The sequence below is a fragment of the Scyliorhinus canicula genome, chromosome 10, assembly GCF_902713615.1.
Source record: "Scyliorhinus canicula chromosome 10, sScyCan1.1, whole genome shotgun sequence".
Classification (NCBI taxonomy): domain Eukaryota; kingdom Metazoa; phylum Chordata; class Chondrichthyes; order Carcharhiniformes; family Scyliorhinidae; genus Scyliorhinus; species Scyliorhinus canicula.
Genome location: NC_052155.1, coordinates 92,033,171 through 92,060,963, shown reverse-complemented (window position 1 = coordinate 92,060,963; position 27,793 = coordinate 92,033,171). Strand labels below are relative to the sequence as shown.

Genomic DNA, 27,793 nt, shown 5'->3' with positions numbered 1-27,793 from the left:
CTCTCTTACCCAAGTATCCTCCCACAGGCACTTGATCCACTTGGCTCACTTCAAACTGCAGCAATGTCTTTGTCCGAGTTGAACTCTGAACATACTGGTCTAAGAAATACTTGAACGAATTTCAGAAATTTATCCCCCTCCAATCGCTATACACTACCATTATCCTAACTAACATTTAAGTAATTAAAGTCTTCCAATATCACCTCCACTCTGGTTTTTGCACATATGATTTCCCTGCTCATTTGCTCCACTCTCTTTTCACTATTTGGTGGTCAGTAGCATAATAATGGAATAGAATCTCTACAGTGCAGAAGGAGGCCATTCAGCCCATCGAGTCTGCACCGACCCTCTGAAAGACCACCCTACCTAGGCCCACTCCACTGCCCTATCCCTTTAACCCATCTAACCTGCACATCTTGGAAACTAAGAGGCAATTTAGCATAGCCAAACCACCTAACCTGCACATCTTTGGACTCTGGGAGGAAACCAGAGGTACCCAAGCAGACACTGGGAGAACATGTAAACTCCACACAGACAGTCACCCAAGGCCGGCAATGATCGTATCATCTTTGTTTCACAAATCTAACTAAATGGATTCTCTCCTTGCCCTCTCAAAGATATCCTCTCTTTCCAACATTACAGTATCTTCCCTAAGAGTACTGACAATTCATCTCGCTTTTTTTTCCTTTCCTTATCTTTTCTGAACACCGTATCCGTGCAGATTAAGCACCTGGACCTCACTAGTTTTGTCATTTTCCATCATTATCACTAATTCATATTCCCACCTGTCGACTTGGGTTTGTAGCTCACTAACCGTATTCACCATGTTTTGGTTACATATCTGCATGCATTCTAAACCTGTCTTTGTATTCCTTGCAGTCCGCCTTAATCTGCTTCTATCTATTATGATGCTACTTCCTTCTCTAGTGTTATCGCAACACTCACTCCTGTATGCACTTTAGTCCTCCTTTATACTTTTATACGCTGTTGCCACACCCTGTCAATTTAGTTTAAATCCTCCCCAACTACACTGGTAAATCTCCCTGGAGTGATCTTGGTTCCAGCGCTATTGATAATATTTATTGTCTCAAGTGGGCTTACATTAACACTGCAGTGAAGTTATTGTAAAAAGTCCCAAGTCACCACGTTCCGGCGACTGTTCAGGTACACGGAGGGGGAATTCAGAATGTCCAAATTACCTAACAGCACTTCTTTCGGGATTTGTGGGAGGAAATCCGAGCACCCGGAGGAAACCCAGGCAGACACGGGGAGAACGTGCAGACTCTGCACAGACAGTACCCAACCTGGGAAACAAACCTGGGACCCTGGCACTATGAAACAATACTGCTAACCACTGTGCTACCATGCCACCCATGAGGTGCAACCCATTCCTTTTGAATAGGTTCTTTCTGTGCCAGAATTAGTCCCAATGTCCAAAGAATCTTAAGTCCTTCCCTCCTGCATGTTGCTTCAAGTCACACCTTCGTGGACCATATCTTCCCATTTCTAATGTCCCTGACTTGTGACACTGGAAGTGATCCAGATACTGTATTCCAGGCTTGGTCTTGACTGCAGTCCTTCAAGGTGTCGTCATTCCCAACAGTCGAAATGTTGAGTACCAGTTTGAGAGTTCACACACCCAAAAGATTCCTGCACTCCCTGTCTCTTCCTTTGCTTCAGGAAGGCCCTACTAATCTACTAACCTGAACACGCACTGCCTGTGGGATACTTTGCTGGGATGTATGATCCATGAAACTGATAATTCACAGTGAGTCCAGCTGCCCCTCAAGCTTGGAAACAGTGAGCTTGAACTCAAAACACTTATAATGCATGCGGCCCAAGACAGTGACATACCCTAAAGTTCCCACATGGTGCAGGTGCTGCAAGCAAAGGATCTTGTTGAGATTAAAATTAAGTTAAATGATAAATGCAAATAAAATGAACTACATTTTGGGAAGAGATCCGCCCTTAAGACCATTGAAACTCCCTTACTCACCAAATATCCTGGGATTAGTGCTCTGTAGAAGGAATATTCTGTAGGACTGGACTGCCTGCTAGTTACTCCTTTAGGCATTTGGATGTCTGGACAATTTGAAGATACCATTCCTGCTCCTTGCTGTGAATTTCCAGTAAAGAACACTGCAGTACCGCTGTAGTAAATCACCTGATCTATCAGCGAGATTTACTTCATGGTCAGATGCTGTGCATCACTGTTGACCACAAAATCTGGTTCAGTAGGTTACCTGCTTTTTATTTTGGTGACTGACAAAGGTACAATATTTAACAAAGTATCAACGAATTGAGAAGTTACAATTGAATGAACGAGTGGGCACACATTGAAGGTAATTGGAAAAAGAAGCAATGGGGACATGAGAAACTTTCTTTATGCAGCAAGTAGTTAGGATCTGGAATGTGCTGCCAGATAGTGTGCTCGAGGCAGGTTGAATTAAGGCATCGAATTGGACTATTACCCGAAAAGGAAGAATGAGCAGAGTTATGGGAGAAAACAGGGGAAGGGCTTGAGGTGCATTGCTGATTCAGAAAGCCAACGTAGACATGGCAAGCCAAATGATCACCACCTGCACTGTGACAATTCAATGATTCCGGATATTGAAAAATGTAATGAGAAGAACAGAAACGACAAAGGCAAACATTGAATTGAAAGACACACTTGTGTAGTACCTTTCACGACTACCGGACACCTCAAAGTGCTTTACAGCCAATTAATTCTTTTTTGAAGTGTAGCTATTGTTGTAATGTACAAAACACAGCAGTTCATTTGTGCACAAACCTCCAGAAGCAACAATGTAAAAATGACCAATTGATCTGTTTTTGTGCTTTTGTTTGAGCAATAAATACTGGCCTGGGCACATTGGATAATTCCCTTTCTCTTTATATCGGTGCTGCACAAGCCTTGATTTTTCTGCTTCAATCCTGGAGTGGGACATGAACTTGCAGCCTTCTGACAAGAGGACTACCTAGTGAGCCACAATGCAAAAAATTGTTTCTCGATTGATTGGAAATTGATTCTTTGAAATATCATCTGTCCTTTGAATATACGACTTAAGAGGAGTCTGCCATTCAGCTCGTCCAGCCTTCTCTGCCACTCAATAAGATCATATCTGATCTGACTGTGGCCTCAACTCCAACTTCCTATCTGTCCACCAAAACTCTTGACTCTCTTGTTTATAAAAAAAACCTATCTAATTCAGCATTGAATAAATTCAATGAACCAGCCTCCACTACTTTCTGTAGAAGTGAATTCTACAGACTTAAAAACCCTCAAAAACAAATAATATCAGTCTTCAAAGGGAGATCTCAAATGTCCCCTAGATTTAGTCTGTCCCTCAAGAGGAAACATCCAGCCGGTATCCCACCCTGTCTAGTTCCCTCAGGATCTTGCATTTTTTAATAAGATAACCTTTCATTCTTCTAAAGTCAAATGGGTATAAGACCAACCTGCTCAACCTTTCTTAGTGAGGTTAGCCCTTCATCCCAGAAATGTGGCGAGTGAACCTTCCCCCAAACTGTTTCCAATGCAATTAAAATCCGTTTCAAGGAGATGGAAAGTGTGCACAATGCTCCCAAATCTTGCCTCACTAAGGCTTTGTGCAGCTGCAGTAAAAATCCCTTTTTTATTCCCCTTGTAATATGGGCAGCACGGTAGCATTGTGGATAGCACAATTGCTTCACAGCTCCAGGGTCCCAGGGTCGATTCCGGCTTGGGTCACTGTCTGTGCGGAGTCTGCACATCCTCCCCGTGTGTGCGTGGGTTTCCTCCGGGTGCTCCGGTTTCCTCCCACAGTCCAAAGATGTGCAGGTTAGGCGGACTGGCCATGATAAATTGTCCGTAGTGTTGGGTGGGGTTACTGGGTTATGGGGATAGGGTGGAGGTGTTGACCTTGGGTAGGATGCTCTTTTCAGGAGCCGGTGCAGACTCGATGGGCCGAATGGCCTCCTTCTGCTCTGTAAATTCTATGATAATATCTATGTAATAAACCTCAACATTCGGTTTGCTGCCTGAAATCATTTGCCATACTAACTTTGTGATTAATGTATCAGAATGCCCACATTCCTCTGGTACCATGGAGTTCTGCAATGTCTCAATTTAAATAGTATACTTTCTTTCTGTTCTTCCTGCCAAAATCACATTTTCCCACATTATATACCTCATTTTCCAGAGCTGTCCATCCATTTAACTTAACCGTATCTCTTTGTAACTCTTGCCTCTTCTTGACAACTGGCTGTGCTATCTATCTTGGTGCCATCAGCAAAATTGGCAACCATACATTCAGTCCTTTCTTTCAAGTCATTGATCTCGATTTTTAATCATTGAGGCCCCAGCATTGGCCCTGTGGCACTTCACTTGTTAGAGCCTGCTAGCCCAAAAAATACCCATTTATCCCTACTCTTTGCTTCTTGTTAGCTAACCAATCTTTACCCATGCTAATATGTTATCCCTACACTCTTGAGTTTTTATTTTGTGTCAGAACCTTTGATGTTGCATCTTATCAAGTGTCTTTTGAATTCAAAGTAATTACCAATACAGGTTCCTCTTTATCTATTTTACCTGTTACTTCCTCAAAGAACGCTAATAATTATTTAAATATGATTTCCCTATGAAAATCATATTGACTCTGCCTAATAGTATCATGATCTTCCAAGTACCCTTAATAGTGAAATTCTAGCAATTTCCCTATGGCAGATGTTAATTTAACTGTCCTGCTTTCTGTCCCCTTCCCTCCTTGAATTAAGGTGTAATGTTTACTATGTTTGCATCCGCTGGGACCTTTCCAGAATCTGAGAAATTTTATAAAATAATAACCAATGCCTCTACTTTCTCTGCAGCTAGTTCTTTTAAGACCCCAGGATGCAGGCCATCGGGTCCTGTGTACTTGACAGCCTTTAAGTCTAATAGTTTTCTCAGCCCGTTTCCCTGGTGATTGTTATAAATTCCTCTCCCTGGTTCACCTCCTGATTTTCAAGTATTTTTGAGAAATGTTTGAAGTCTTTACTTTGACAGCCTTTAAGTCTAATAGTTTTCTCAGCCCGTTTCCCTGGTGATTGTTATAAATTCCTCTCCCTGGTTCACCTCCTGATTTTCAAGTATTTTTGAGAAATGTTTGAAGTCTTTACAGTGAAAACAGACAAAATATCGATATAACACTTCTACCTTTCTTTGTTTTCCAGTATCAATTCCCAGATTCTCTTTCTAGAAACCAGCACTCTCTTTAGTTATTCTTTTCCTGTTTAAATATTTGTAGAATCACTTGCTATCAGTTTTCAAATTTTTGCCTATCTTTCTCTCTTATGGATTTCTCCCCCTTTATTATTTGTTAGTCTTTGCTGGTTCTTAAAATCTGACCAATTTTCTGACCAACCACTAATTTTCACAGATTTGCATGATGTTTCTTTTAATTTGTTTCCTTAATTAACTAATGGTGCCCCGAAAATCTCTTTTTCACTGGGATAAAGTCAAGAAATATCTCCTTGAAAGTCCGCCACTGCATCTCCACTGTCCTACCTTTAAACCGGGTTTTCCAGTCCACATTAGCCAAATCTGCCTCCATGCCCTTATAATTAGTTTTTTTCCGGTTTAAAATACTAGTCTTAGACCCTCACTCATCCCACCCCATCTTCAAACTGAATGTGAAATTTTATAATTATGATTTCTTGACACATACCTGCTTTTTTACCATGAGGATATTAATTAATTATGTCTTATTGCACAATACCAGGTTCAGAATAGCTTGCTCTTTTAATAATCTTTATTGTCACAAGTAGGCTTACATTAACACTGCTGTGAAGTTACTGTGAAAAGCCCCTAGTCACCTGTTCGAGTACACAGAGGGAGAATTCAGAATGTCCAAATTACCTAACAGCACGTCCTTTGGGACTTGTGGGAGGAAACCAGAGCACCTGCAGGAAATCCACGCAGACACAGGGATAACTTGTAGAGTCCGCACAGACAATGATCCAAGCTGGGAATCGAACCTGGGTCCCTGGCGCTGTAAAGCAACAATGCTAACCACTGTGCTACCGTGCCTGTTTGGTGCTACAACAAACTGCTCTGGGAAATGTCCCAAGTACACTCTTGTGAATTTATTTTCCAGACTACATGTGCTGATCTGATTTTCCTAATCTACATGTCTTAATCTCCTTTTGCAGCTCTCTTTTGCTGATATTTCTCTGCTATGTGCCTTGGAAAGTTTTATTGCGTTGATTTGTTTTATTCATTCATGAGAAATGGCATCGCAGGTTAGGCCAGCATTTATTGCCCATCCCTAATTGCGCTTGAACAGATTAGTTTGCTAGGTCATTTCAGAGGGCATTTAAGAGACCACCACATTACTGTCGGCCTGGAGTCGCATGTAGGCCAGACCAGGTAACGATCGCAGATTTCCTTTCCTAAAGGGCATTAATGAATCAGCTGGGTTTTTGTGATAATCGACAATAGTTTCATGGTCATCTTTGGACTTTTAATTCAAGATTTTTATTGAATTCAAATTTTGCCATCTGCCGTGGTGTAGTTCAAATCCAGGTCCCCAGAGCATTACTCTGGCCCATTGGATTACTAGTCCAGCGAAAATGCTGTGGCGCCACTGCCTATCCCTATTAATATATGTTGTTGCACCTTTGTGAATGCACAAAATATTAAAAACAAAATTATGTAGACATAGGGTGTGGCTCTAGTCCATTATTTTAAGATTGGACTGAAAACTTAATGTTTTTGTTCTAAGTTTTCAGAAGTTGTTAGAATTGGGCAGAGCTGAGTGAATAGGTTGGCAGAGTTATTAAAGAAAAGTCTATTCTGTTTCATTTAAGAACATTCAAGAGACTTGCATTCAGCTGCAGTTCATATGGGTACAGTAAAGAAATGGTACAAACCTTGATGTGCAGTACAAGCTGACTAGTGAGACACCAGTCTCTGGCGGCACAGTGGTTAGCACTGCTTTCTCACAGTGCCAAGGACCCTGGTTCAATTCAGGCCTTGGGTGACTGTATGGAGTTTGTACATTCTCCCTATGTCTTCGTTAAGCGGATTAAGTACATCAGCCATGCTAAATTTCCCCTTGATATCCAGGGATGTGCAGAAGAGGTTAGGGGGCTACAAAGATAGGCCAGGGTGAATGAGGGAGTGGTCATGGGTAGAGTGCTAATTCGAAGAGGCAGTGCACACTCGATGGGTCGAAAGGCCTCCTTCTGCACTGTATAGATTCTATGATTCTACAGAGGAGATCAAAAAACAGTTGAGTGATGTAAAAAATCATATTGGATGATTTCAACTATCCTAATATGGACTAGACTTAATTAAATTCATATAGTTAAAGTAGTGGAAAGATAGCGTTAGTTCCTCGACCAATATGCTTTTAGTCCAACGAGAAAAGAAACATTTGATTGCGTTGCCAAATGAAAAAAGATGCGTGTGCACACTGTTGATGTCAAATGGACTCATCACTGTATAGTTAAACAGATTAGTGTGCATGCACCCTGCAGCTGCTAGATGAGTATGGAGCAGGCAGAACATGACATTAATCAGCATTTAACACTGATTTGACACCCTATTACAGCTCCATACTTTGATCTACTCTGACCTCTTATGATGTTCAAATGTGAGAGCTTGAGGGACTAACCCCCACCAGCTCATCAACGATTTAGCAGTCCAGTTGCTGGATTATTTCATCTGGCTCTTGCTACACATATAACTGGTCTAAGGGGAGTGGTCTGGCTGGTTTTGAAGCACTTTTTTGATAATTTAAAGGCTTGCGTACAAAATCGGTTGCTTCTATACATTTGTAGCTTAATATTTCTATTGGCTTGAAGCTTGACTCGGGAAAAGAACAGAAGTCACACAGCAGGTTAAGCTACTAGAAGATGGAGTAGAATGGACAAGGGGTATCAATAGGAGGCCATATCTGCCCAGGGTGTTCAGGGAGCTGTCCTCTGACCTGGGCTTCAGTAATAACTAATCTTGAGATGTATGTGCATCACTAAGGTGGATGTCTTCATTAAAATCTGCTGGAGGGCAACTAGGGATGGGCAATAAATGCTGGTCTAACCAGCGACGCACACATCCTGTAAATGAATTTTAAAAACCTCCAACCTCTCAACAAGGCAAGAATTCTTTGCAAACGACTACGAACTTTAGTGTTTCCACCTCCTTCCAGGCTTCTGCTGGAAAAATTAGCAAAATTGTGTTTTCTGCAATACATGCTGTGCAAGGGAGATCATGTAAATACTCTGCAGAAAGACGTTTCTTAATGTAATTGCTTCTTGTTGGAGAGAAGCAGGTGGAGTAAGCACAAGGATTTCAGGCGTCCCAGTTGTGGAGTGCCATTGACTACATATACATTGCTTTATGTGCAACTGATGTCAGCTCAGACATATACATGAACCAAAAGAATTTCTATACCCTCACTGTTCAGCAAGTATGATCACAGCATATCATGCAGGTCAATGCCCTATGTCCTGGCAAAAGTTAATCAGGAAATATTCACTCTATGCCTTTTGTATTTCAACCACTTCAGTAAACCCAAGGATGGTTACTATACAACTGATTACATGGCTCCTGACTCTAGTTTTCAACTATTGCACAGGGTCAACAAGAGCCATGTTTCCACAAGAAATTTGAGAGCATGCAATTGCCATCTTAAAAAAAAAATAACAATTCTGTTGATTCAATGGCTCTAAAAGAGCCTTGCAATACTTGGTTAAGCATCTTGCAAAGTTTGTCATGGTATGCTACACGTTACACAAGTTTGCCATTGTAGTAAAACCCTTCCAACCAACTATCAGGCAAGAGCTGAGGAGGAGAAGAGGAAACAAAGCTGCCTAGGTTGTACAGGCTTGAATGCCTACTCCTCTTTGATTAGTATACATGGTAAATTAATTCAGCCGCAATGCCTGTAACCTGACTCACCATTCACCAGCAGTTCCATATTCCTTTCTCACTGACCATATTGTTGTCTTGGTAGAAAAGTAAAAATGAAACTCTATGTTATACACATTCCAGTGCAAATTTATAAATGAAATTATGCCATATTTCATACAAAAATAAGCTGATCACCCTTTTATACAAAACTTATGTGCCTGTTTTGCCTGTGCCTTTGTTTGCTCGACAGCTCTTAACCATTGGTTGCAGGTTGTTGAAAGGCTGTTGACTTCCAGTGTAGCATACAGTAGTTGGTCTTGGAGAATGACCTTGAGCAGCTTTGAGTCTGGAAAATCCAGCTTCAAACTGCAGCTCGGCATGGGTGACAGCAATCTGGACTGGTTGACAGACTACAGCAACAGCATTGGCAGAGTGATCAGACTGGCAGGATGAATTCTGTCACCTGGAGTGAGGGTAATATGCTTATGCAGGATAGAGCCACTGCCACTCTCCCAGAGTCGTGCCTCAACCAGCAATCCTACTCTGTTGGAGAAGAAATTGTTGAACTGCTGTGACATGCAGAAGCATTGATATCCAGTGTTCAGACTGATGCCACCCAAATGTTATGTGGTTGCTCCTTGTACTACAATGAAAGCTGGTCGTCACATTAGATCATATTTTATTTTAGCAAGAAGGGATTAATCTGGCTTTGTTACAAAGCAGATTCATGTTTTTTACTGTTATTGACATTTCATCGTCTTTTTTTGTGATGTTGTACTGTTGGTCAAAAACAAGACACAGATCAATTTGTGAACTCTATTGCATCCTCTGACAGTTGAGGCTAGGCCAATTTCCATTGGGGAAAACTAATACATCTTCGAGTAGCTTTAAAAACTTCATGGAGTTATTTGTATGCCTTCTGGTGATGTGACTTATTTTTTCCATGCAACATTTTTAAAATGTATTGATTGAGTGTTTTTCAAGAAGGCAGATTGCATTTTTAATTCATTTATGGAATGTGGGCCTCGCTGGCTAAGCCTGCATTTATTGCCTGTTTCCAATTTCCCTTGAGAAGGTGGTGTTGAGCTGTCTTTTTGAACCACAGCAGGCCCAGTAGTGTTAGGGAGGGAGTTCCAGGATTTTGACCCAGCAACAATAAAGGATTGGTAATGTATTTTACATCGGGATAGTGAATGGCTTAGACAGGAACTTCCAGATGGTGGTGTTCCCATGTACCTGCTGCCCTTGTCCTTCTAGATGGTAGAAGTCATGGGTTGGAAGGTGCCGCCTAAAGAGATTTGATGTGTTCTGCAGTGCATCTTGTAGATGGTACACACTGCTGCCACTGTGTATTGGTGGTGGAGAGAGTGAATGTTAATAGATGGAACGTCAATCAACGACTGCTTTGTCCTGGGTGGTGTAGAGATGCTAGAGTGCTGTTGAAGATGAACTTATCCAAGCAAGTGGGGAGTATTTCACCGCACTCTTGACTTGTGCCTTGAAGATGATTAACGGGCTTTGAGGACTTGGGAGATTAATTACTCGCCGTAGGATTTCTAGCCTCTGACCTGCTCTTGAAATGAAAATCGCTTATTGTCACAAGTAGGCTTCAAATGAAGTTACTGTGAAAAGCCCCTAGTTGCCACATTCCGGTGTCTGTTCGGGGAGGCTGGTACGGGAATTGAACCATGCTGCTGGCCTGCCTTGGTCTGCTTTCAAAGCCAGCGATTTAGCCCTGTGCAAAAACCAGCCCCTGTACCAGTTCAGCTGGTCCAGTTCAGTTTCTGGTCAATGTTAATCACTTGGGTGTTGACTTTTATACAAGGGGGCTGGAGTATAGGAAAAAAGTTGTCCTGTTACAATTTCACAGTGGTTTGGTGAGACCACATTTGGAGTCTCCACATTAAAAAATATTCTTGCATTACATCTTTCTGGATGCTCCGTCACTGAATATATTTAAGTCTGAGATGGACAGATTTTTCATGTCTCAGGGAATGAAGAGACACAGGAAGTAGGCAGAAAAGTGGAGTTGAAACCAATGATCAGCCATGGTCATACTGAATGGCAGAGCAGGCTCGATGGGCTCCTGTTTCTTGTGTTCCTGTGTTCCACAGAGCACATTGTTATGATCCTTGTTCAGACTCCAAAGATGCTTGTCGGATCCAGTTGGAGACCAATAACATTTTGTTTAAAGTAGGTAATGTTTGAGATTCAAGGTACTTACTAAAAGAATAAAACCACACAATTTCACTGGTTTTGAACAAACAAAAATAAACTTGCTATACAAGGTCGGAAAGATAAAACAAATTACAATATCTATATTATCCTCATTAAGGATATGTATGAGGTACATGTGAATTAAAAAGCTAATAATGGTCGACCAAGACCAAATCCATGGATTTGTCAACAACCCACCTCGACATTAGAAATATTGTGAGCCAACCAATGTCGCTGAAACTATTGTCATTCTCTCACAAGAGTTTCCAGTCTTCCCCTTCAAAGATCTCGCTTTGGAATTCTCTCTAAAAGTTACTCGAGCTCGATGGCTTCAGCGACAGCCCACTTCATGGTTTCAGTTTTGTCTCCTGAAATTCCATTCCCCTGGATTGCCGAGTACACTCAAAAATCAACTTACAAGCACGATTTCAGCTCTCCCAAGCTTTACTGCTTCAAAAGGTTACCTTTACCCCAACCCAGGGCTTCTCATGAGTCCTCTTTAATTAAATTCTGCTTCTGGTAGCCTTTTATCTCACTTGGAGCCAATTTCTCTGCTCCTCTTTTTCCTCAACTTAACTAGGGCCTATTTCTGTCCCCTGTCTTTGTCTCTTACCTGTGACTTGCTTTGGGACCACTCCCTGGCCCCTCTCGCCTATTTGACACCTCTTCTTGTCCCCCCGTCTGGGAGACTTAATAATAATCTTTATTAGTGTCACAAGTAGGCTTACATGAACATTGCAAGTTACTGTGAAAAGCCACTAGTTGCCACACTACTGCACCTGTTCAGGTACACTGAAGGAGAATTCAGAATATCCAATTCTCCTAACAAGCGCGTTTTTCGGGACTTGTGGGAGGAAACCAGAGCACCCAGAGGAAACCCACGCAGACACAGGAGAACCTGCAGACTCCTCACAGTGACCCAAGCTGGGAAATGAGCCCGGTCCCTGGTGCTGTGAAGCAACAGTGCTAACAATTGACGGTTCTGGCGCTCTGCTCCTGGCTAACTGACCCAGGTTTTTTGTACCCTTATGTCTTCTTGCACATGTGCGCAGCCTGGCCTAGGCCCGTAGAATGTGAGGAGACAGAACTGTGCATGTGCAGCCCGCTTCTAGCCTGTACATACATAAGAAGTCTGAAGACTGTTGGAACTTGGAGTTCCCAATCTCCACATTCCATGCTAAGGTAAATTTGGATTTCATAACATTTGTTGGGAAGCAGCAATTTATCTGGAGTCGCATCTTTCCACCATGTGTAGCAAAGAACAAATATCCTAACTGAAGAGTTATATTTTGAAGTTATAGACTCTTTTTTCAATATGATCTCTTTATTCCAAATCAATAATTCTGTTAGTTAGAATCACTCCATCAATTTATATCTTCTGCCAGAAGAAACTGTTGCTGTTTGTACTTCAAACTTGACCAAAAAATTTTATATGCCTCAGTAATTTATCTAGTTTTAATTTGTTCCTTTGTACTTTCTCTGAAGTCGATTCTAGTTTACTAAGTTTTAAATCCCTGTTTGTATTGAACTAAGAATGGATTGGCTGAACTTCTTTCCATTCCAGTGAAAGTAGATTAGTTGTAGGAGATAACACAGAAAATAAAGAATCTCCTTTTATCATTTCCAGAATTTAAGAATCAAATATTGTCTGAACTAATAACAGCTACAACATCAGCATCAACTCTGCAATGTGGAAAATTGCATAATTATATCCTGTCCACAAAACGCGGGACAAACCCAATCAACTAATTACCATCCCATCAACTGCACTTATTCACCAGCAAAGTGATTGGACAGTGTCATCAACAGGTTCACCAAGGGTACTACCAGGTACCCAGCAATAACCTGCTCAGTTTGGACTCGTCAAGGGCACTCTACTGCTGACCTCAATTTTGGTTGTTCCAAGAATGGGGGAAAAAAGCTAAATTCCAAGCGTTAAGTAAGAGAGCCTGCCCTTGATCATTTCCGTATTTGATTGCCTGCGACATAGGTGCTGTAGCAAAATTTGAAATCATTGGGAATCAGGGGGAAACTCCCCACTGACGCATACCTAGCACAAGATCAGAAGTGGGGAAGTTTGCTGATGATTGCTCAATGTTCAGTGCCATTCAGGACTCCTCAGATACTGCAGCAATCTTTACCCCCCCCCCTTACTGCAAGATCGGGCCAGCAGCTTGGGTTGGGTTGATAAGAGGCAAGTGACGCAGGTGTCACACTTCTGTCAGGTATTGATATATCCAAAAATAGATCCTAAGCATCTCTCCTTGGCTCACCATAAACAAACCTTCCAGTATCAACATCCTGTTACCATAAGTCCAGTTAAGTTTCTGGTCATTAATATAAATACTGGGAATTCCGCAAAGTAGCTCGCCTCCTAACACACACGCACACACAAAAAAAAAAATTGGTCCACCATCGAATCGGCCCAAGTCCAGGAGTGTGATCTGGGTGAGTACAGCTCCAACAACACTCAAGAAGCTTAACACCATCCAGGACACAAGCATATTTGATCAGCACCCCATGCACCACGTTAAACATTCACTTCCTCCACCACTGGCACAGTGGTAAAATGCACTCCATCAACTGACCAAGGCTCCTCAGTAACCTCTTTCAAATCAGCAACCTCTACCACCTGGCAGGACAATGGCAACAGGTGCTTGGGAACACCACCACTTGCATGTTCCTCCCAAGACTCATTTCATTCTGACTGGGAACTATATCACCATTCCTTCACCAAATTGCCATTCCTTAATTATATCTCCATTCCTTCACTGTCACTGGGTCAAAATCCTGAAACACTGTGCCTAACAGAACTGCAGGTATACATGCACCACATGAACAGCAGCAGTCCAAAAAAGGCTGCTCACCACCTGTTCAAAGGTGATTAAGATGAGCAATAAATCCTGACATTGTCAGCAGCACTCATCACATGAATGAAAATAAACAAAAAACCCATCAGTCACACCTGGGGTGTCTGTTTTAGCCCAGTGTTTTCTAACAATTAAGCACATTGTTTGAAGCTTTTCATGGTGAGAGCAATATTGAGTTAAGACAATTTTATGGTTTGTTAGGATATGTTGTAAACCTTTGCCAGTTCTGTGTCTACAATCTTATTGCTAACTGGTGCAAAACTTTTTTTTTTGCTTAATCTATAAACCTTGGGCAAACCTGAAATGCGGCTGGTCTAATGGACTAGACAGGACTTCCCTTTTAGGTTCTGTGGCAGAGCCCATGATGTCAGTTTAATAGACTTGGCAAGCAACCAATCGTGAATCTGGAAGTCTGATGGATCGCCTGTTGTTGCTTGCGATTGGTGAAGCCATTCAGAATCTTCTGGAAGAAAGGGTAGTCATGTGAAGAGCTCCATTTTGTCCTGAATTCTGTGAGAAGAGATTCAGCCAGGAAGCAACTGGAAGATCCTCTCTGCCTGCGATTTTAAAGGCTGCTAATCAGACCTGTGAAGGTACTCCTATTTAAAAGACAGACAGTAGTCAGAACTGTGACTGAATCTTCTGGAGTACAAGGCTGCCAGCAGTTTCTCACCAGATCTGTGATTTTATATCCTCTGTCTCAATGGCTTGGAAGAACCTGAACTGAGAATTCTCTTAATAATGCAGCCAAGTTTTCTACACCGAGATCTGGCAAGCCCCCTATACTAGAGCTTTTATTTGACACAATAACCTTCAATTTAACACCCTTGACACCCTTCTGGAAATCTACAGTCTATCCACTGGTTCCCCTTTATCGACAGCACATGTAATTCCTTCAAAGAACTCCAATAAATTGTTCAAACCGAGAGTTTCACCCATAAACACTTCACATTGGAGCCTCTGTTTCAAAAGTCACTTGGCCCAAAGCAGTTCCTAACCATAAAACTGGCCATGCCCCCAGTTTGGCATGGGGAGTCTCTGCTGATTACATTTTGGCATTTTCTTATTAAGCCCATATTCTGAGTACATAGGCACCATGAACACATTAATCCAACACCCTGTATTTAAATTATGTTAAAATTCAGTTTAAACTAGTCCTAATTCTGTTCAGCTGCAACTGACTGAATGCACCTGTTTGGTTTCAATTGACTGCTGATTATAAACCTTGGGAATAAAGAACAGAAAACAGTCAATTGAACCTAATTTAAGTAAAACACCCAACTGTATTAAATCAGTCAAAGCATGTCTGATTTCTGACAATCCCACTCTCGTGCTAAGAAATTATCTGTTCCAGTTACCAATTGATTGTGCTAGTTCCTTGGAGATTTAATATTGGCTCAACCTAAGAAGCTTATGTAGAAATTTGAGCGTAACTTCACTTTGGCAAAACTAATGCAGTGCCCAGCCCATTCTGGACGTGTTTTGACATTTACTCCCCTGGCAGAAACTCCATGCCTTCTTTCTTTTTTTTTAAAATACTTTTTATTGAAGAAATTTTTCAGAGTACAAACATTTTAACCCCCCCTACATTTGAATTATATCAAAACAAAGTCAAACACCCCTACTTAACAAGAATCCCCCCCCACCCCCTACCCGCGCGCCCCCCCCGCCTCCCCCCCCCCCCCCCCCCCCCGCCGACGGACCGGCCGCCAGACCATCTTGTCGTTTCTGGCAGTGTCCTCGGGCAGGCCTTGCCCGTGACACCACCGATACCGTGTTTCCTTTGTTGTTATCCCCCCTCCCCCCCCCCTCCACCCTCCCTTCCCCCTCCCCTCCCCTCCCGGGTTGCTGCTGTCACGACCCCAGTTTCTATCTCTGATCTAAGAGGTCCAGGAAGGGTTGCCATCGCCTGAAAAACCCCTGCACCGACCCTCTCAGGGCGAATTTGATTCTTTCCAATTGGATGAAGTTTGCCATGTCGTTTAACCAGGTGTTAACACTTGGAGGCCTTGCGTCCCTCCACTGAATCAAGATCCTCCTCCGAGCCACCAAGGACGCAAAGGCTAATATTCCAGCCTCCCTCGCCTCCTGTACCCCCGGCTCCACCCCAACCCCGAAGATCGCAAGTCCCCATCCTGGCTTGACCCTGGACCCCACCACTCTCGACACCGTCCCTGCCACCCCCTTCCAGAACTCCTCCAGTGCCGGACATGCCCAAAACATGTGTGCATGATTAGCAGGGCTTCCCGAACATCTGACACACCTGTCTTCACCCCCGAAAAACCGACTCATCCTTGTCCCCGTCATGTGGGCTCTATGCAGTACCTTAAATTGAATAAGACTCAGTCTCGCACATGACGACGACGAGCTGACCCTCTCTAGGGCGTCTGCCCATGTCCCATCCTCTATCTGTTCCCCCAGCTCTACCTCCCACTTGTCTTTCAACTCCACTACTGGTACCTCCTCCACCTCCTGCATAATCTTATAAATGTCCGAGATCTTCCCCTCCCCGACCCAGACCCCTGATAGCACCCTATCACTCGCCCCCCTGTCGGGAAGCACGGGAAACCCCTCTACCTTCTTTCTTGAGATCAGTTGAGGAAGAAATTTGATACATAGCTTCTTGTGCTGCTATTAACTTGTATTGCAAAATGAATCCCGACGTAAACTAGTTTAGTTTGTGCTCATACTGCAGGTAACATATAATTTCAGATGTGGCACTCTGAGACAATGGAAAATATTATTTGTAGTTTCTGTGCTTTCCTTAATATATTTCATGCAAAGCCATAGGCCATCCATTATCCTTAGATAAAGTAGCACCTTTTCAGATAAACGTTGGATCCCTGTTTCAGTATTAAATATTATTCTCCTGTAAAAAGACATTTTATGGTACTTTATTTTTAAAAATCCTTAGTCCAGTCTTTTTCCCTTTTTTCCCCAAGTAAATCCAAAGTTTATTAGAAATTATAATTGTCAGTTCATCAAAGGTATATACAGGGGACGAGATGGTGCAGTGGTATTGTCATTGAACATAGCCTTTCCATTCACCTGAAGAAGGAGCCGTGCTCCGAAAGCTCGTGTTTGAAACAAACCTGTTGGACTTTAACCTGGTGTTGTAAGACTTCTTACTGTGCTCACCCCAGTCCAACGCCGGCATCTCCACATCTTGAACTAGTAAGCCAGAGACCCAGGTTAATGCTCTTGGGACTCAGATTCGAATCCCATCACGGCAGATGGTGAAATTTGAATTCAATATAAATCTGGAATCAAAAGCCTGATGGGGACCATGGAACAATTGTTGATTGTCGTAAAAACCCATCTGGTTCACTGATCTCCAATCAGGAAGGAAATTTGCCGTCCTTACTTGGTCTGGCCTATATGTGACGCCTAAATGCCCTCTGAAATGGCCTAGCAGGCCGCTCAGTTCAAGGGCAATAGGGATGGGCAATAAATGCATGCCCAGCCAGCAACGCCCAAATCCCATGGATGAGTTTTAAAAATATATACAGTTTGATCTCCAACGTTATCAGTGATGTTCATTTCTTGGCAGCTCTTAAATTACACCTGTCTCTGTGATTCTTAATGGACCTTGCACAAATGAGACATATACTGTAGTTTAATGAAAGGGAAAATGCTGGAAAATCTCAGCAAGTCTGGCAGCATCTGTAGGGAGAGAAAAGAGCTAACGTCATTGGACTCGAAACGTTAGCTCTTTTCTCTCCCTACAGATGCTGCCAAACTTGCTGAGATTTTCCAGCATTTTCCCTTTCGTTTTAGATTCCAGCATCCGCAGTAATTTGCTTTTCTACTGTAGTTTAATAATTGATGCATTATTCCCATCTCGATCAGTTTCCTGAATATATTCAAAGTGCATATCTTCTTGTGTTCTGGATTTCATTGCTATTTTACACCTCTATAGGCCTTTCAAAACAAATAATTTGTTGTGTTAGTCAAGATGCCACTGTGACACTTCACAAAAATTGTATAATATACTTTAAGCTGATTAAATCTCCAGTGCTTGGGGAATACAGAGGGATAATGAAAAATGAAGAGTGGGTGTAGTACTGTATCTTAAAGGCTTACATAAAATATGACCCGGAATGCTACAATAAACATTCTTGTCAAAAAGTAAGAGATTTCAACTGCTACTACAATAACTTGAGAAGTAATCCAGAGCTAAACACTACTTGGTCAACGTAGTTTGACTGATCATAGAATGTACAGTGTAGAAGCAGGCCATTCGGCCCATCGAGTCTGCACCGGCCATTGGAAAGAGCACCCTACCTAAGCCCACACCTCCACCCTATCCCTGTAACCCAGTAACCCCAAGTAAATGTTTTGGACACTAAGGGCAATTTATCATGGCCAATCCACCTAACCTGCACAGCTTTGGACTGTGGGAGGAAACCCATGCAGACTCCGCACAGACATTGACCCAATCCGGGAATGCACTTTAATGTAAATTCATACACCACATTACTTGTGTGATAGCAGGATGCCCTTTTGACTTGAAAGCAGCATTCTGTTAGTGGCGAATATCACTTGTGATGCTATTGAACAGTAGCAGTGTGAAACAGTTAAGGTCACCTGATCAAATCTTTTAGGTACCTTGCTCTTCCAGGGTGATCTGAGGTAGACTGGGCCAAAAATAATGGCCTTAAGCCCCTTCATGAGTGTGTATGATATATAGCACAAGATGATCTGATCAGGATATCATTATTCCACAGGCTGATACATTTTCCACATTTCGATCTGCAGCTGCATGTAATCGTCTCCTTGCATGTCTTAATGCATTTAATGCTGCACTCAAATTGATATTCGAAATGGAGCAATCAAATGAACTCCCCTTCCTTGACATTCTAGTTAATAAATCTGCCAGGGGGTTCTCTACCATGGTATATCGTAAGTCTACTTTCAATGGTTAATACACACGTTGGGATTCTTACAGTTCCACACACAAGAGTTGTCTTATTGGTAACCTTATAAATAAGCCATTAGTTTACCATGCAAACTTGATGCTGATGACTCTAATCTGTAGAACTTCAGCAAACATCTTTTGGAATCCACATACACAACAACAATTCCCCCATTGTTTCATCAAATAATTCAATCAAGTTACTCAAACACAATTTGCCTTTTAAGAAATCTATGCTGACTTCCATTTTTTAGCCCGTATGTTCCAAGGTATCTCAGAATTTTGTGCTAGATTAAGACACTAAGAAATAGGAACAGGAGTCTGCCCCACCATCCAATAGGATCGTGGCTGATCCGATATACCTCACGACCACTTTCCCGCTCTTTCCATGTAAGTTTTGATTCTCTTACTGATCAAGAATCTAAGTATCTCAACCTTGAATATACACAACAACAATACAACAGACTCTTCGGCCCTCCAAGTACTCTGTCCCCACAACTCTCTGTGGCATGGACTGCAAAAGACTCAACCCTCTGACAGAAGAAATTCCTCCTCATCTCTGTCTTAAATTGCAGTTCTTCATCCTGAGACTATGCTCCCTGGTCCTAAACTCTCCCACGAGGGGAAACATCCTCTCCGCATTTACCCTGTCAAACCCCTTAAGAATTCTATATATTTCAATGAGATCACTTCTAATTCTTCTAAATCCCAATGAGCAGAGCCCCAACTTGTTTCACCTTTGCTCATAAGACAATCCCTGTATATCAGGAATCATCTCCAATGATACAATATATTTAGTAAATAACGGGATCAAAACCTCAGTATGCCAGATGTGGTCTCAAGGTACCTTGTACAGTTGCAACAAGACTTCCCTACTCTTCAGCCCCCTTGAAATAAGGGCCAACATTCCATTAGCGTTCCTGCTAGCTTTGTGTTTCATGTTTCCAGTCCTCCGGTACTTCTCCAGAATCACAGGGATTTTTAGAAAATTACAACCCATGTATCCTACTTTTTTTTAAAGTTTCATAGAGTTATCATAGAATTTAAAGGAGGCCATTTGGCCCATCGAGTCTGCACCAGCCCTTGGAAAGAGCACCCTACACAAGGCCATACCTCAACCCTATCCCTGTAACCCAGTAACCCCACCCAAAACTAAGGGCAATTTTGGTCACTAAGGGCAATTTATCATGGCCAATCCCCCTAACCTGCACATCTTTGGAATGTGGGAGGAAACCGGAGCACCCGGAGGAAACCCACGCACACACGGGGAGGATGTGCAGACTCCGCACAGAGAGTGACCCAAGCCGGGAATCGAACCTGGGACCCTGGAGCTGTGAAGCAATTGTGCTAACCACAATTCTACCGTGCAGCCCACTTCTTTTAGGATCCTAGGATGCAAACCATCAGGGCCAGGGGACTTATCTGGCTTTAGCCCCATCAGTTTGTCAAAACTACTTCTCTAGTGCTGGTCGTGGTATTTCCCACAGTACTCAAGACATGGTCTCTCCAGTACCTTGTACAGTTGCAGCAAGACTTCTTTACTCTTGTACTTAAACCCCTTGGAAATAAGGGCCAGCCAACATTCCTTTAGCCTTCCTGATTATCTGCTGCACCTTTGTGCTAGCTTTGTGTTTCGTGCACAAGTGCCCTCAAATCCCTTTGTGTTGAAGCTTTCTGCAGTTTTTGTACATTCAAATAGTATTCTGTTCTTTTGTTTGCCCTTCCAAAATGAACAACTTCACATTTTCCCACATTGTACTCCATTTGCTAACTTTTGCCTACCTACTTAATCTATCAATTTCTCTTTGCAAACTGTTTCTATCCCTCTTGCAACTTCCCTTTCCACCTATTTTTGTGTCATCTGCAAATTTAGCAACAGTAGACTTGCTTCCTTCCACCAAGTCATTAATATATATTGTACACAGTTGCAGTCCAAGTATTAATCCCTGTGAAACCCAACTGGTTACAGGTCACCAACCTGAAAAAACCCCTTATCCCCACTCGCTGTTTCCCGCCCATTAGTCAGTTCTCTATCCATATACAATCGCCAACACCATGGGCTCTTATCTTCTGACTTAACCTTTTGTGAGGTACCTGTCGAACACCTTTTGGAAGTCCAAATACAACACATTAACCAGTTCCCCTCCACGCTGATTCAGACTTTCTTGGAAAAACTCCAACCTGGAGTCTCGTTTGCAGCCCCAGAAATGCTTGCCTGTTCCCTTTTCAATTGAAACCCCTACAACTATTGCATTCCCACTCTTTTAACTCCTCCCCTGGGCAGCAGGTCCAACTTGTAGTGGAACAAAATTGGCTGTCACTGCTTTCCCCCGAGAGCATTCCCCTCAACAGTATCCAAAACAGTATATCTGTTTATAAGGGAAAAGCCACTGGAGATTACTGCAATGCCTGCTTAGTCCTCTTGCTCTGCCTTGTGTTCATTCCCTTCATGCCGTGGACTGGTGTGCATTGTTACCATCTCTCAAAATGTGCTATCAATGATGCACTCTGCCGCATGGATGCTCCACAGTGTCCCCAGTCGGCACTTTAGCTCCGGAACCCAGTCTTCCAGGACCTGCAGCTGGAGACACTTGCTGCGCACATGCTGGCCCCAAGCATTGGAAATGTGCCCATCTTCCAAGATAGAACAGGAGGAGAAAACCACAACTTTGAGCTCTCCTGCCATGATTTACCTCTTTGGATTAAACCTTTAAAGGACTCTTAAAATCAAGTAATATCAAATACTTCTTCCCTTCACCTCGTTAATACAGAATATAGTCCTGACAAACTATAAACCACACAATAAAGACTTTACAATCTACAAGTGATAACAGGAGTAGTATGAATACTCATCGAATCGGGGACTTAATTTGCCCTGCGTCATGAATCCCGGCATCACCTCAGGAACTCTAGACGAAATTCTCCGCAACGGCCGACGCCGGAGTGAAACCCGGAGTGTTTCACTCGGTGTCGGAGGCCGCTCCTCGCCCCCTATTCTCTCTTTCCCCCCACCCCCGGGGGGCTAGGAGCGGCGTTGTGGGAAAATCGGCCGCCGGGCCTTGACGCTTGAGTCAAAGCGGCGCGCCGAGAATGACGCGGCCGGCAGCGCCCAAGTGACGTCAGCCGCACATGCGCAGGTTGGCCGGCTCCAACCCGCACATGCGCGGTTGCTGTCTTCCCCTCCGCTGCCCCGCGAGACATGGCGGCTTGATCTTGCGGGGCGGCGGAGGGGAAAGAGTGCGTCGTTTACAGACGCCGACCCGACGATCGGTGGGCACCGATCGCGGGCCAGTCACCTGCTGAGCACGCCCGTGGTGCTCGATCCCCTCTCCGCCCCCCCCCCCCCCCCCCCCCCCCCCCCCCCCACAGGCCCCATACTTACCTGTCGCGCGCTGTTCACGCCGGCAGCGACCAGGTGTGGTTGCCGCCAGCGTGAACCCGTCGGGGTCATCAGGCTGCTTGTCCCATCCGGGCCAGAGAATCACCGGTCGCTGGGAAAAACGGCGAGCGCTGATTCTCCGAGTGACGTGTCGCAAAATGCGACACACCATTTTGGGGGGGGTTGGAGAATCGCGGGGGGTGCCAGAGCGGCCTTCCCGCGATTCTCCCACCTGGCATGGGGGGGCAGAATCGCGCCCCCTGCGTCTGGATTGAGTGAAGGTTACACCTGATGTCATTTATTTCTCAACATTTAAATCTTAAATATCATTTGAATCTGTCTTTGAGGTATAGTGGCTTCTGGAAGGGAGCAGCCCATTTTAATACTTTGGCGAAGGAGAGGAGAAAAATGGCCATTGTAGCTTCTACTGACTGATCACTGAGGGATGTTGATACCGGTGAAGTTAGGAATTCACTTCGCACTCTTCAAACTTAAAATGTACGATTTTCCAATGAAAATTTCAGGGAACAAAGTTTTCTCACTGACTTTAGAGTTACTGATTCATCATTTTAAAGTTATTTTTTTTATTTTTAGTTCCAGGTTCTTCGAGGAGACCTTGGGTACTTGGAAAAGTGATGGAAAAAGAATATTGTCAAGCGAAAAAGGTAAGAGTTTTCAGATTTTGCCACAAAGATCTGATCTGCCGCTGGAAATTAATAGCAAGACAAAGAACTCTTAATTTTTCCATTAAGTATATTGGGGCAATTATTCAGAATTGTTCTGGTTGGTGCAATATGTCAGACCAGTCATTCATGATATAAAAATAGAAAATGCTGGAAATACTCAGCAGGTCAGGCAGCAACTAAGAGAAACAGTTAACATTTCAAGTCAAGAGTTGAGGAAAGTTAGAAATGTTATAGATTTTGAGCAAGTGAAATGGGCGAGGAAGAACAAAAGGGAAGGTCTTTGATAGGGTGGCGGGCATGGTACAAAAGCCAAAGGAAGTGGTAATGGGTAAATAAAGAAACAAAATGTGAATGTCTGGATAGCAGCTATCCAAGTGCAAAGTGAAAGGATAGAGAAATCAATGAGAAATGTTAAACTAGCAAAAGAAAATAGCACAGAACAAAATGGAGGCAGAGGTTATGATCTAAATTTGTTAAACTCAGTGCCGAGTCCTGAAGGCTGCAGAGTGCCCAGTTGAAAGATCAGGTGCTGTTCCTCGAGCTTATGTTGAGCTTCATTAGGATGCAAGCAGGCCAAGGTCACGGTTGAGGACATGGGGCAAAATTGAAATGACAAACAGGACCAAGCTTCTGCACTGAACAGAGGTGTTCTGCAAAGTGGTCACCCAGTCTGTGTTGGTGCCTCCAATGTAGAAAAGACCACATTGTGAACAATGATGTACGGTAAAGTGAAAGAAATACAAGTAAATCGTCGTTTCACTTGGAAGGAGTATTTGAGTTGGAAGAGAGGGTGAATATTCTTCCATGCCATGTTACCTTCTCTGGATCTTACTCATATCAGCCTATCGCACTCTGAACTGGTAGCACTCTGTTCTCTTAGGTTCATCCCTAATACCATCATCAAACATCAAACCGCTGACAAAGGTGGTATCGCGGTTATCTGTCACCTCTCTATTAAATAGATCACTCACCGGCACTTCCACCACATCCAGCATGAAGTCACCACCAAACGCGTCCTCTGCTTTCAGTAAAACTCTCCATAACATCATGGTTCACTTCTCAGTTCCCCGGCACCCTCTCTCTTTGCTATGGCCCTTTTCATTGCAAGCACAGTGAATGCAACATTTGCCCTTTTACCTCCTTTTTCATCATCCGAGCTGGAACAGCTCCATTCAGTCTGCAAGCATGACCATGAGATTCCTGTTGTTCGTCATTTCAGTTCTCCACCTTACTTCAGCTCTGACCTCTCTGTCCTTGGCCTGTTATGGTGTTCCAGTGGAGCTCAACGCAAGCTTGAGGAACAGCACCTCATCTTGCAACTCTGCACTCTACTGCAGTCTAGAATCAACATTGATTTAAACTATTTTAGGTCATGAACTCTGCCTCCATTTTGTTTTACTTTTAATTAAATTTATTTGTTTGATTTTTTTCATTCTGCATTTGGACAGCTGCTATCAAACTATTCACACCTCATCTAAACAGTTCTTTTGTTTCTTTACTTTATCCATTGCCACTTTGGCTTTAGTACCTTGAAACCTGCCATTTAATCTCTATCCTATCACAGACCTTCCCTTGTTTTTTTCTCCCCCTTGTCCCTTTTGACTTGCTCAAAACTTGCATTTCTAACTTTCCTCAGTGTGGTGAATTATATACCTCGTAATTCACACTGTATTGTATTACATGTATTTTGTCCTCGTGGGCTCTGTATACGAGTCGTTGCGCGGCTCTGCCCATAGGGGGAGATGAGGAGTTTGTACTGGGCTCCGCCCATGGCTCCTCCCACTAACTGGAAGTATAAAGCTCTGCAGCCATAAGCCTGCTCTCAGTTCCTCTGGTCACAGGCTGGCTTAGTTGTAAGACTATTAAAACCACGGTTTACTTCCAATCACGTGTCTTATGAATTCATGGTCTCATCACTCAGTTCTAATAAAAGGTTATCGACCTGAAACATTAACTCTGTTTATGTTGCTGCCTGACCTGCTCCGCTGAGTATTTCCAACATTTTCTGCTTTTATTTCAGATTTTCAGCCTTTGTAGTCTTTTACTTTTGTATCAGTCATTAAGGGTACCTGTGGGAACGTTTCAATGTAGATTTAGCATGACATTAATAGCCTTCAATTTATGAAAAATTTATTCAAACAATTTATTGTTTGCATATAATTTATTTTTTATGATGATGTAAAGATTTGAAAGGGGAATTATATTAGTGCTATATTCCAGGCCTGAAGCAGAGTTGCAAAATTACAAGTTTCAGTACAATATGAAACCCTCTAGGGCAAGTGTCTTTGCTTATGAGGAGCCCTGTGTCTAGGCTATTACATTTTCACTTTTACTTGCCCAGCGCTATGTCTTGGTGCTCCCTTGATATGCAAAGCAGAGGTGAAGTTAGCCTGCTAATTACGATGCCCTGTTATTTGTGATGATGGCTGTGGCGGACACCTTCTGGAAAACTGAGACCTGGAGGATCCTGGCCTGCTTTGAGTATCCTGCTGTTAGGCAGGTGCACCCTGCTCGGCCTGTGGAGCTGGAGCTGATGGGGTCACAGGAAGAAGGGATTTGGATCGCTGGACACCCCGAATCATCGGAGTAGAAGGACCCAGGGTCTCGAGCTGCTGGTGGTTTTCCCTATGGGTACCCAAGGGTCCCTGAATGACTTCTTGAAGAGAAAGGCCAGTTGGCATGAGAATGGGATGCCCAATCCACTTGCCACTGATGAATGCCACCAAGGACTACAGTAATGGAGTGCAGCTCCTGCAACGTGCAGGACCAATGTCTCCATGGTGGCCATCATCATACTAGTGTTGACCTTGGTGCATGCCATGCCAGTGCTATAATCTCAGATTCAAGGCAGATGCACTCCTTTGCAATCTGAATGCAGCTGGCGTTTGTTCCTGATATTCCCGAGCTTTTCTTTGCAGCTCCAGCAACTCATTTAGGACCGAGTCGAGAAGCTTGTCATCTGACTCGGACTCAGCTGAATAATCGCCGCAGTTCTCCAAGAGCCGACAGTCTCTGATATACCTGCCTCTACCTGCTGTGGATCAGATTGTGCGCTGCGTTTACCTGATTTTGACCCTGATGTTGAACTTGGCCCCATTGAGGTGTGTCTCTTGAGCTATGGAGGGTGCAATTAAGCTCTGTGACCAGTCTTCTATGTTGCTGTCCTCCGGATCCTCATCCAAGGTGCTGTTAGGACTGGAGTTGAGGGCCAGGCTCATGGCTGTCCTCATCAGCTTGTGAAAGAAAAGAGAAATAATTAGTGCATGGCAGGGAACTATGAAGCAGGAGACATAACTCAGTATGGTGTCTGATGGATGTTGTAATGCAGGATCCTTACTTGGGTATGCGCTGCTGACCTTGCTGCCAGTACAGGAATGGTCCACATCCTAGGGGCTTTTCAGAGTAACTTCATTAAAGCCTACTTGTGACAATAAGCGATTATTATTATTATCATTATTATAATGGTAAGGATGCCTGGCATATGTGGCTGGTGCATGGAACCCTGGACAGGAGCAGCAAGCTCCAGAGAAGGTGGAGATGTAAGGGTGTATGAGAATGAGTGGTGATATCCCTTGAGTTGGCAACAAGTGAGATACTTATAAATGTGTGACGGGCTTGAAGTATCTGAGTTGAGTGATGAGATGATTGACTTACCCTGGTAGGATGCAGGAGATCATTTATTCTCTTCCTGCACTGGATGGCTGAACTCTTCTGCAGGGCATTTGTACTGGCTGTTGCTGCGATCACTTCCCAAGCCTGATTGTTCATTTTGCTGGAACTTCTGCAGAGTGGAGGTCCAATACATTGCGACGGGCCTTGACTGTGTCCAATAGACACTCCCGTGAGGGGGTCACTGAATTTGGGTGCTGCATGCTTTCTGCCTTTGGTTACCAGTACTTTGTGAAGCTGTCCTAAGCTGTAGAGAGTGTGAACTCTGTGCAGGGGTGCAGTTTGAGTATTGTGGCCAGAATTCAGGAGTGCTGAGGTCGCAGCAGTGCAGGCGAATCAGAGGCTGTCTGCTAGTGATGTGGCGTGGTCCCTGTAGATGCATATTGCATACTGTTTGAAGCGCATGATATAGCGCAAAACCCACCATTGTGGCTGGCTCGGTGAACGCCTTATTTTTATGCCTGCTATCGGACTTTACATTTCTCAAGTGAAATACCAGCCTTTGGCTGTTATTCAGAGCAGTCATTTTTTTTTAGCAACTGTGTCAAGAGCTTGTTGTGGTATTTTTAAGGCAGGGTTTTTCAAGGTACGGGTCGCGAGCCCCAGGTGGCTTGTGGGAGGGTTTAAGCAGGCGCGTGGTGTTCCCAAAACAAGAATTTCTTGTTGCTGCACTAGTCAGTCGCTAAAGACATTTTAAACGAGAACCGTCATTCAGACGTCTGACCATAAGAGGCAACAGTGAGCAGGTCATTGCACCCTGCATGTGCATGTGGCACCAAGCACTCTGTACAGCCGCAAAATCGTGGAGGCGAGCGTCTTTGATTTTCCAGCAAGGCAGGCAAGAGGATTGTGAACATGGATAATTTTGTTACAAGAAAGAGATGCCCAGAGACAAATAAATAGTGGACCTAATGGCCAGAATCGCTCATCGGAATCTGCTGGAGAGACCTGCACTGGAGAGTCCACAGCAGGACAGAGCAGTACTACTGTTAGCTCTGTTGTGTACAGAGCACCAGGGCCTCCGATGAACAGCCTACAATGAAAAAACTTAATAGGGAGCAAAGCAAAATAAAGATGATATGTTGAGGAATGTTTTTTGTAATTATGCCAATGCAAATCGGGTCTCAAAGCCCATGTGTGTATGTAAAGGCAAGTACTGGCGAATGAGAGTTTAAAACCCTGAAA

The 27,793-nt window shown here is 43.5% G+C and overlaps 1 protein-coding gene across 2 annotated transcripts in view; it reads left to right on the top strand.

Annotated features, from left to right (window-relative positions):
- Nucleotides 1-27,793, top strand: part of rb1cc1 (RB1-inducible coiled-coil 1) — a 283,146-nt gene that overhangs the window by 250,195 nt on the left and 5,158 nt on the right. For both annotated transcript variants that reach the window (XM_038809347.1, XM_038809345.1), the window contains one exon: nt 22,848-22,918. In XM_038809347.1, coding sequence (XP_038665275.1) covers nt 22,848-22,918 — 71 coding nt within the window. The remainder of the gene's footprint in view (nt 1-22,847; nt 22,919-27,793) is intronic.